Consider the following 10,930-nt stretch of genomic DNA (forward strand, 5'->3'; position numbering starts at 1 on the left):
CAAAGGTTACATCAAAGACAGCTATGTTTAAGAATGTATAGATCATTAATTGAATTACATAAGCGTTAATAATGCATATGAGTAAAAGTTAGAATGATCAGGATGAATGACTCACGAAAAAGTCCATCCTCGAACATTTAGAACCTTAAAGGGGCTTACCTTAAAGAGGTAAATAATGTGATTACAACGACCAAGAAAGAGGGAAGTGAGAATGGAGGTTAAGCTAAGGGCCTCCAAGTAGATACTTGGTGTAGGAATGGCTCAATAAAGGCCCTATTCCTTCCCAAAGAGTAGATAGGGAAGTGAGAATGTGGACAGAAAACATGAGCCGCCAAGTGGAGTAAGAGGGTTGTAGAGAACAACCACTCTTAAGCTTGGTGTAGAAATGGCTCAAAATAGGCTTCCCATCTTTTTCCAAAGAAGGGAATGAGAATGGCATAAAGACTGACCTAAGCCGCCAAGCAGAGCAAGTAAGTCTCTTAGGCTTGGTGTAGAAATGGCTCAAAGGAAGTCTCCATTACTTCCAAGTATAAAGAAATGTAGGGCAATTATGGCTCAAAGAAGTCAGTTCCTCTCAAGATTGGGTAACGTGGCTTAAGGAAACCAGTCCCTCTCAAGTGGACAGAATGGCTCAAGAAAGCCAGTGCCTCCCTAGTTGGACGAAAATGGCTCAAGGAAGCCAATCCCTCTCAAGTTTGGACAAAATGGCTCAAGGAAGCCAGTCCCTCTCAAGTTTGGACAAAATAGCTAAAGGAAGCCAGTCCCTCTCAAGTTTGGGCAAAATGGCTCAAGGAAGCCAGTCCCTCTCAAGTGGGTAAAAGGGCTCAAGGAAGCCAGTCCCTCCAAGTTGCAATGTATGCAATAGAAACTAAGTAGTAATCTTTCCAATATTTATCATTACGTTGATTTATATGATTGCATGTTTGGTACTACTAATCTATGAGCAGGTTCATCCAAGAAAGAAGACAAGGAGGAGAAAAATTGCTTGAGGACAAGCAAATTCAAGAGGGATAGACTGTGATGTCCCTATCCAAATGCTAAATCTCTAGAACCAAACAATTAAAATAAAGCTCCTTGTATTATCTTTACAAAGACAAGGAAAGAGCAGTGACTCATTTCAAAGGAAGAACAACATTAATAATGCACATAAATGTGGACATCATGGAGAACAATGATAAGGCAAATACAAAAGCAGCCATTGGTCATACAGCAAATACAGTAATTATGCATTGAAGTAATAAAGGGAACTAAAGAGCATCAGTGATTTCATTAAAAACATCTCCAAAATGATATTAATCATCAGTGATTAAGAAGTGAGTGACTACTAGAAAGGATAACAAAGTGCAGAGGTATTCTAAAGAAGAAGTGATTGAAGATTATATGCAGCAATCCACAAGAGTATTTGCATAAAACGATCCATGTATGTAGTTGATAAGGATTTGTATGCAACAATCCATACTATGTATTCCACGTATGCAGCATTCGTCACATAACCACTATGATGCTGGAGGAGCATGGCAACAAGACAAAAATTGATAAAGGAGGGTGGTGAGCTATTATAATATTAAGGATGAAATCACATAAAGCAATCTGGCCGACTACCAACATATTAGAAGCAACTTCATAAGATGGAGATTCTAGATTAATCAAAGAAAGGACTTGATGAGGGAATCAGTAATTATGTATATCATTAAAGTAGCGATTAGAATTGTTTATATTAATTATAAACAATAATCAGGAAAGAAGTGGCTAAGTAAGATTTAATTTGTTTATATTAATCAGCGACATGTATAGTATAAGCCACAAGTTTTGGCAGTGATTAATAAAAAGAAAGCATTAACCATTGTTAAGCAATTGAAAACAATAAAGCAGCAATTAATAAAGGCAAAGGCGCGATACAAAAACTATGAACAGTCATTAATAAGTTGATAAAGTTTGTGAAGGGTGCATCTTGTTGAAGGGGAGCGGCACTTGGAAATAATTCATTAGTAAACAACACTGGAAACAGCGATATATTATTGTTATCAGCATTGATTCATTCTAGTTATCAAGCAATCAATGAATGGCAATTTAGTTATAGTCGCATAAGATGTGATTTGCTAAACATTGAAAGGATGTGATCGGAGTGTGAAGAGATGTGTTTCATAATTTCGAAGTGAAGAGTTACAAGCCAGCGATTAATGATAAGATTAGTTAAGATGTTTGAAAGAGACATCGGAAGAGATACAACTCCTCACATCATGTCCCCTTAATGACTATTTGAGGAGGTTCATAATTTATCCAAGGTAGGGGGCCAAGATTTTGGTTATTTTGGGAATATCGGAACTCAGACCAAGTAGTGCCCATAGGAGCCTTTGAAAGGCCAAGAGGGGATGGTATAGGTTCCATCATCTGCAAGGCTAAGGACACACACATGAAGCCTATTAATCAGGAAAGACGTCAAACAAACCGCAGGATTATAAAGCTCATATTAAGAAAAAGCGAGCAGAGACAAAAGATCTTGTTGTCTTCATATACAATCAGATCCTTGATTAGAATTATAAGGATACGATTCAGAATCTATCCATTCTTATATAAGAGCAGATCAATTATCTCATATACAAATATACATCCTTGTTGACCAGTTACAGTTGTGTTGCATTGAGGAAATTTTGGGGAGGCCGGTTCCTGGATCTGATAACTACATCAGAGTCAATGTGAGAGGATCTTAAAGAAGAAATAGTGCAAGGGTCATTAATGCAGATTATTGGAGAGTATATTTGGTTATTTATTCGATTCATAGCAGATTGCTAAGAAGACCATTAAAGGTGGTGATTCCTCCCCCTGTACACCATAGACACGGGAAATTAAGGGATTAATTATCAGAGACAACGTCTACCATTTCCGCAGGGACCAAAGGATTGTAATCAGATTTTATATCAGAAACTTAAGGAAGTTATAATCAATCTCAGTCATCTAACAATTTATTATTCCTCTTGATTGTTCAATTACTAAATATGTTTCAATTTAGATAATATATTTTAGTGTTCGTAAGAGGGGACATTACACAGCAAGATTGTTGTGATCTAGCTGCAGAATAAATGATTAAAGTTCAGAGAAGTAAATTAGTTGAGGCTTCAGACAACAAAATATGTAGGCAAGGATCAGTGCCCTTTCTTCTAGCATAGGCATCTTGAAATCAAACCTATTCCGATCCCATTACTTACCATGAAAAGGGGAAGGAAATCTAACTCAAGAGAACAGGGTCAAGATTTTGTGGACTGTGTCACTTAGCCATCAATAACCAAGATAAATATCAAGAGCTTGGTACTGTATTAAACCAAAGTCATGGTTCACTATTGGATTGTGCAGACTCTTGAATCTTCCCTTAGTAGGCACCCCTGAATCTTTCCTTTGCATTGGATATACCAATACATTCTTTCATGCCACTTCAAACAATAGTGTACCAATTCAAAAGGAGAAAATCATATCAAGCCTGGAGAACATGACATCAATTCTGTAAAACTTGTTCAACTATGTCTGACCTTTAAAAATTGCATGTAGTTCCATAACATGCTCACCGAATAATATTGTATCTTGAAAATGAAGAACATTTTACCAAGTGAGGACCATTTCGTTCTTCCTGTGATCTATTATAGAAACCATTTCAATGGTGATGTTACGGGAGACATATCACATTTCAATCATTTTTCTTGATTTGTATTATATCCTATCAAAAAGAACACAGCAGAAATTTTAATAACCTAAATAATTTAGTCAAAATTGATACTTTTATTACTTAGACTGTTTGCAGACTGAAGACAATTCAGAATTCATCTTAGCCTCTTCCTGCTGCTTGATCAATTGAAGATGCTCTTTTCTCCAATAAATTGGATCTGTGAGGAATTTCTGTTAATCTATTGGAAAACTAAATATGATAGAACTACCTAACTCATCTGATCTTATTCAAGAACCATGTAACTGTCTTCAAGGATTATGACATTCTGTAACTTATGGAATAGTTTAATCAAATCAAGTTATTTACAGTAATTTATAAAGAAAAGATGAGGATCAACACAGAGCAATCCTTAATTGATCTGTTTAAAATATTTCTGAATAAATCCCTGCAGTGACTTGTTTTAAGATAATAAGTATCAAACCCTGATATTTTTGGGGAATCTGTTTAGTACTTAATCACTCAGGTCTTTTGATTGAGATCAGTGTAGAACGAACAACATACAAACTTAGAAGACCAGAAATAGCCAGTTCTAAAATAATAGACAGTGCGCTATGTTAAGACAAATCAAATGGAATTTGACTGAAGTCAGTTCATTCATCTTTTCTTTAGGCACAAAAATCCAAAGGTGATTTCCTATAATCTGATCGTTTTGATATAATAAACATTAACGATTTAAAGCTATGAGGCCGCTGTCCGACCCCGATTAATTAGGCCCGTGGCTAAACAAAGCCTGAGCACAGCAACAATGATACTGTCACACTTCGACCGAGTTTAAGTTGATGTATCAAATAGTGGAAAGCTGGCCCAACTATTGTAAGGAAAACCTAAAATTCGCGAGTGTCCTTAAGTAATTTTACTCGTAAAAGCAATCCTACGGCAAGAGACCAAACGAGGGCCTTTAAATGCTCTTGCACTCATCTGGCTTTATTGCACCGTCGAACCAATACAAATGATCTGCACACTTGTGCCTGGCAATAATGGGGAATGATGATGCAAAGATTAAACGAGTAAAGATTGATGTTATTCGGAGTACATCAATCCGTATTGATCCTTGTTGTCAACTTGATCTATGGTAGGCTTTCTACGATCACACAAAGAGATACAGAGCCTTTCAAAATTTAGCATTTATTTATCCCAAATTTTCGTCTAACAGCATCGTTTTCTGAATCTCATTTTGGTAAGCATGGCACGCTCTACTTGTCAAAACAGATTTGAAAATTCAAGCGATTTTCCAGCAGTTATTGATGAGAACTAAAATCAAAAAATACTGCAAGAAGTGCTAAAAAAAATGGAAAAAAACCTGGAATGACGCCTATTTTTGAAGGAAGTGAATTCCCTGGACAAGCTTTGCATTGGTATAGAATGTGCCATTTCGAATGATATGCTTGGCAATCATATGCAGAGATTACCGCTGTTTTGTATTGGTAGGATTTAAATATGAAATGGTCACCTTATGAGATGGACTTGGAGACCCCGTTTTCAGGCCCTGAGGGTCCACGACATCAGTTCAACCATGCCCTCCCAAAATAGTGGATACTCGTGAGGCCCGCTTTGCCCGTATCACAGGTGGCGCACTCCATTTCTGTTTGACTTGAGTTTATACCGCCAATAGCTGTTCCTCCCCGCTGTTCGCCAGCTTTTCAGTCGGTACTTCACGAGGACGGCGGTATTTCATCAACTTTTATCTGATTTTATAGTCCTTTTTCACAGAATGCTGTTTTTTTTCAGATTTAGACTATTGTTGTCAGTAGATAATTCCTGTCAACTTGGAAAATAACATCTTTTTCATTTTATATTTGGAATTTTGCTGTTTCTTGTTGCAGAGGAATAAAACATATTTGATATAAATAAGAATATTTATTTCTTTGATGTAGATAATTTTTATATAATATATAATGATTAGTTTATATCGTTATAATATATTTAAGAATTTATCTATTTAATGTTGTACAAATTTAAAATTGAATTGGTATGGAACTTAGATCAATAAGATTTATTAATATAATATTATTTTTATATTATAAGTATAATTAGATAATAATTGTTAGTATTATAATTATAATATAAATAATGTTTAAAATAAAATTTTAAGAAATATAAAAAAATTATTAATAAATATCTCAATATTTCTTATGTTTCATAAATATAATATATATACAATTAACAAAGGATGTTTGATAAGATTTGACATATAAAATTTATACATAGAAAAAATTAATCAAATAATATTTATAAATAATTGTTATTAGTATAGTACTTATTATATGTTTAATGAGTGAAGCAGGGTTAATAATATTTGACATTAAATTTTATATAAATGATAATATTTGACATTAAATTTTATATAAATTTTAAAATAAGAAAAATTAATTAACTATAAATAGTTTAGACACTTGTCATTGTAACTAGGAATTTAGGAATACATCAAAGCAATTAAATTAGCTAGCCACAAAAGCTAAATTGCAATGAAAGTAAGTCCAAATACATTCAACAAAAGAATGAAAGGCAAGATTCAAAACAAAAGCAAACCAATATTGCAAAAATCTCCATTATCTTTATTTCTCCTTCAAATTTATTGTAGCTCTCACCTACAAAGCAAGTGTATTTGAAAGCAAGATGATGACAATATGATAGCAAATTATTTAAAAAATTGAGATTGATTGGATGACTAAGATTGAAAAGATTTTTGGTTAGATGAACATACCTGATTGAGATAGAAGAAAGCGAATGAGAAGATATTATGAAAATAAATAATAAAATCTTTAATTACTTCTCATAAATACCAAATTAGCAAGTTGAAAATAGAGGAAGATTTTAATAATTAAAAAATTATTAAATATATTCATTTGAAAAGATAAATAGAAGAATTAGTGTCTACAGTCATTATTTGTGTCCACATGATTTTACATAGTTATCTTTAACTATTTTAAAGTTCATGTCTTGAAATAAATTTTCATATAAATGGTATGATTATTAAAATTCAAGTTATCAAGTGTTGTCATTGAATAATGGGTAAATTGAAGGTTCTAATAAGATTTCAAACTATTTAGTCAATAGTAACCCCCATAAATTATTTTATTAAAACATTAATTAACAAATTTACATGTTTACATTGGCAAGAATGGAGAATAAATATTTATCCTAGGTGGAAAAAGATTACTTTTCATTGGATGAAAAATACAATGAATAACAAATGCCACTTAGTGGGAGTACTTGCCTCATAGTATTGTAATAAAGATAAATATTATAAAAAAAAATAGTTGTTGTAAATGTAAAACTATGTAATGTAATTAGAATTATAACAATAAATTTGATGAAAGATCATTTTAAGTTATAGAGGAAGAAATTTAGGGTTTTTTATTCATAATCTGGATTCTAGTGTGTAATAAATTAGGTTAGATATGGAATCTCAGAGCAAAGCATGGAGATCGGATCAGAGCAGAGATGGCTAGAGATTTGTGGGGCATTCTCAGGGTTCTAGGAAGGATTTCAGTTAGTTTGGTCAAGAACACCAACTCTTTTTTCGTCCAAAATATCATCAAAGACAATCTTATGAAAGAAGAACTCCAAAGCAGTATGAAAATATTACGTTGTGGTAGGGAGAAAGAAAAGTTAGAAGGAGTTCATATCAACGATCCTTTCTAGGGAAAAACTCAGCATCGTTTTCAAACAATATACCAATCTTCCCTCTCTAACCTTCTGGGATTCCAGTGAATCCTCCCTTGCGAAAGAAGGCTTGGTCGGTTGAACACGGAGATATCTTTAAGAGAAGAAATGAGCTATGAGGTCGATACATGGGTGGAAGAATAAGCCCTTTTCAAAGACACTATTAAATGCCTGTTTTCCCCCTAATTCTAATTCTAGTAGGAAAGAGAGATCTAGAAGTTTTTCCTTTCGTCCATCCTTCCCTAACAACGTTCCACTTTCTCATAAGTCTCTATCTTTCCCTCAACACGGATCAGGGGATTGGGGAAGCACCATGGGCTCAAGATTTGGAAAGAGTTTCCCCAAATAAAATCATTTATGGAAACCTCATAATCATAAGGTATGGGCTCCTAAGTTTTTTGGTTCCTTTAGGGAACAAGCATCAAAGAAAGCAGTATAAAAATAGTCTTTCCCTTCAACAAAAGAAATCACAAAACATAGAGAAGAAGAGGAGGATAATTGCTCTTATGCTAAAGCCCATATGGATTCAGCTAATTTCAAAAAAGGAAAAGGACTTAGGTTGGGAATGAGGAAAAGAGTAAATATTTTAGCATTTTATATTAGAATCTTCCCTCTCCCCTCAGACTCAAGACTTTCACCAACGAGCACTAATTTGTAAGTTTTGGAAAACTTCTATTTATAAAAAAAGTTTATTTAAATGATTATTAGAGAATTGGAGTGGAGTCTCGGAGGTATTTTAAATAGATCAAGGGAATGGCTTTTTTGTGTCACTTTTCGAATCAAAAGAACATAGACTTGTAGTTTATAGAACCAATTCCTGGTTTTATAATTGCTCAAGTCTTCATATGAAAATTTGGCATTCTAATTTTAACCCCTTTTCAACCTCTATTAAATCTCCATTTGGATTCAACTCCATAGCCTTCCACTTGAATACTGGGAGATTGAGATTCTAGAGGCAATTAGTAATAAAATAGGAATATTCATCAAAAAAGATCTGATCTTTTTTTATAATTTGAAACTCCTAGTCAGATTATGTTTTCTAATGGATGCAGCTAGAGATTTCCCTTCCTCTTTGCAGATAAATTCAAAAAATGGTGGATATCCCAAAATTTGTTTAGTTTGTGCTATTTTTTATTTACCTGATCATCTTTCTTCTTCATGCCTAGACATCAAAATTTCTAGTAGTTTAGTCCACTCAAAATCAGACCCAATTATTAACTCCATCTCAATCCTTGTCAATTCATGGAGGATAGGTTTTAAGTTTTAGAATTCTTCCCTAAAACTTCATCTCCTAGTTCTCCCATAGCATCTTCTTAGCTGATTTCAAGGAGCTTTGAGATTCCTTAGGAGAATGTTTCCTTGAAATCTTAGAGGCTTTTGTCTAATCTTGGTATGAGGAAGTTTTGAGATAGACTCTTAAAGGAGATTGCAAATCAACTGTTAGGGGAAGACAAAGGGAAAAAAGATCAAAATCTTCATATTCAGATAGTAGAAGCTACCGACTTAGAATTATCAAATGAAAATCTACCTATTCAAATTCAAATAGTGGGATGGAATAACAAGTTATTCTTTTGTAAGATCAGTAGTGAAGAGGCCTGGCTACATTCTTATTCCCCAATTCCATCAAAGTTATACTAGAGGAAACTTCTTTGGAGGGTATTTGGTTTCAAGGTTGGAGAGGGTTTCCTGGAAAAGAAGCGAGGAAATCTACTTAAGAAACAAATTTATCTTTTAATCTTGGGAGGAGTTTGCAAAGAACAAGAGATGATTGAGTCTAAAGGCAAGAAAGTAATGACTTGAGAAAAGAAGGGGCTTGTGATGGTAAAAGAATTTTGTCTTTGAAGAAGCAGAGACTTTTCCTTAAATATTGGTATTCAAGGCCTAAAAATAGATCTCTTAAAGAAATGGAGATTGCCTCAGATAGAGGATGTAGAAAGAAAAACTTCAAGGACAAACATTCGGTCAAACATTCATAAAAAGTGTAAAGCGGAAAAATCGAACACTAGTCGTTCTCCCCTCCCCAACTCCGAAGAGAGAGAAGGGAGGGTCACTAGGGTTGATGGTTTTCACTTGGGAAAGACTTTACATTCAAAAGAGGGGTTGAAACCCACAAGATCCAATCCCACGCAATGCAAGATTGGATTCTAAATGAGTTTCAAGGGTTAAGACATCAAGGATACCCTCTTTTGTAAAGAATGTAGATAGAAAGATTGAACTAGGAATGCATGTAAAGTAGGAAATATTCGCTTATAAACAGAGATAGGGATATGGGATGAAGCTGCAGACCTGGAATTAGCAGTAAAATGTCGAGACGGTGCTGTTCTGCAAATTTGAGCGAAAGTTGACGGGACGATGGCGCCCGGCGTGCACACGGTCCTCCGAAAAATCTGTGAAACGAAGGTGGATCTGTTCGTCTCTACACAAGGATTCCAGATCTTCAATTACAGTCACGTACCTGCAACCTACACACAGAAAAGAGAGGACGATTGGGGGGTTAGGGATGAGGGGTTTGCCTTTAGGTCAAACCCTGGTTTTGGAATTAACCAAGAAATGAGAATGTTGTAAATGTAAATGTTTGTAATGTAAACAAGTACTGATACCTTGTTGTAAGAATGTTTGTATTCTTACATGCGAAGGTGTAATGTATGCAGTATGTTGTATGTTGTATGTGATCTCCTCTTCAATGGTTGAATCCTTGTCTTGAATGCAACACCTAGCCTTGAATGGAGACTTAGAATGCTCAATTGCTTGAAGGAATGCTTGAATGCTTGAATGTTTGAATATCGCTTTCGCGCCTTGCTCACATATGTCCTCCTTTTCTTTTTGAGAGAGGAAATGTAGTTTATATACTTGTCAATTAGGGCTGATAGACTGATTTTCCCGACCTTAGGCCGACCAGGAAATATTATTTTCCAATTTGCAAACTTAAAGATCCGAGACCCAAAAGAGACCGGCCCCAAAAAATAGGGCCAGGGACCAGGGCGCTGGGCACCATGGTCCTGGGGGACCAGGGCACTGGGCGCCCTAGTCCAGAAGGACCAGGGCGCTGGGCGCCATGGTCCTACCTCCAGGGACAGTAGGGTGCAAGGAGGATCAGGCCAGGGTGCTGAGAAATGCAGTTTTTGATGTCATGAACAAGTTTTGGGGTCTCCATTCAGGTTCCGTGTTGCATCGCCATCGTGAAGACCCAAATGCAGTCGAAATTGCAAGTGTCGCAATTTTAGGACGCTACAAAAAGGTTGAGGAAGTCTAAGTAAATCCTAGATATTCTTGACAAAGAAACATCTTTAACCTATCAAAAGGATAGTCCCTCAACCTAAAGTGAATGAATTGAGGGGGTTAGGTGAGTTTTCTACCCCGCAGAAAGCCAAAAGAGGGAGACCAATGGGTAGTTTAAACAAGCAAAAAGAGAAGTCGGGCAGTGAATCAAATTCAAAATCATCAAAGGTCTCTAAGATTACTAGATCAGAAACATGTGAAAGGTTCTCAATCAGTGCCAATGAAGAAGTTAGGAATGGTATCATCTCTAGAATCATTGAGGAGGAT

The 10,930-nt window shown here is 35.2% G+C and overlaps 1 protein-coding gene across 1 annotated transcript in view; it reads right to left on the bottom strand.

Moving 5' to 3' along the window:
• The window catches only part of LOC131052261 (uncharacterized), a 55,299-nt gene extending 49,880 nt beyond the window's left edge, over positions 1–5,419 (bottom strand). Inside the window, exon 1 of the mRNA XM_057986887.2 lies at positions 5,019–5,419. Within this exon, the coding sequence (XP_057842870.2) occupies positions 5,019–5,089 (71 nt within the window). The 5' untranslated portion in view covers positions 5,090–5,419. The remainder of the gene's footprint in view (positions 1–5,018) is intronic.
• Between the last annotated feature and the right edge of the window lie 5,511 nt (positions 5,420–10,930).

Source organism: Cryptomeria japonica, chromosome 1, assembly GCF_030272615.1.
Source record: "Cryptomeria japonica chromosome 1, Sugi_1.0, whole genome shotgun sequence".
NCBI lineage: Eukaryota > Viridiplantae > Streptophyta > Pinopsida > Cupressales > Cupressaceae > Cryptomeria > Cryptomeria japonica.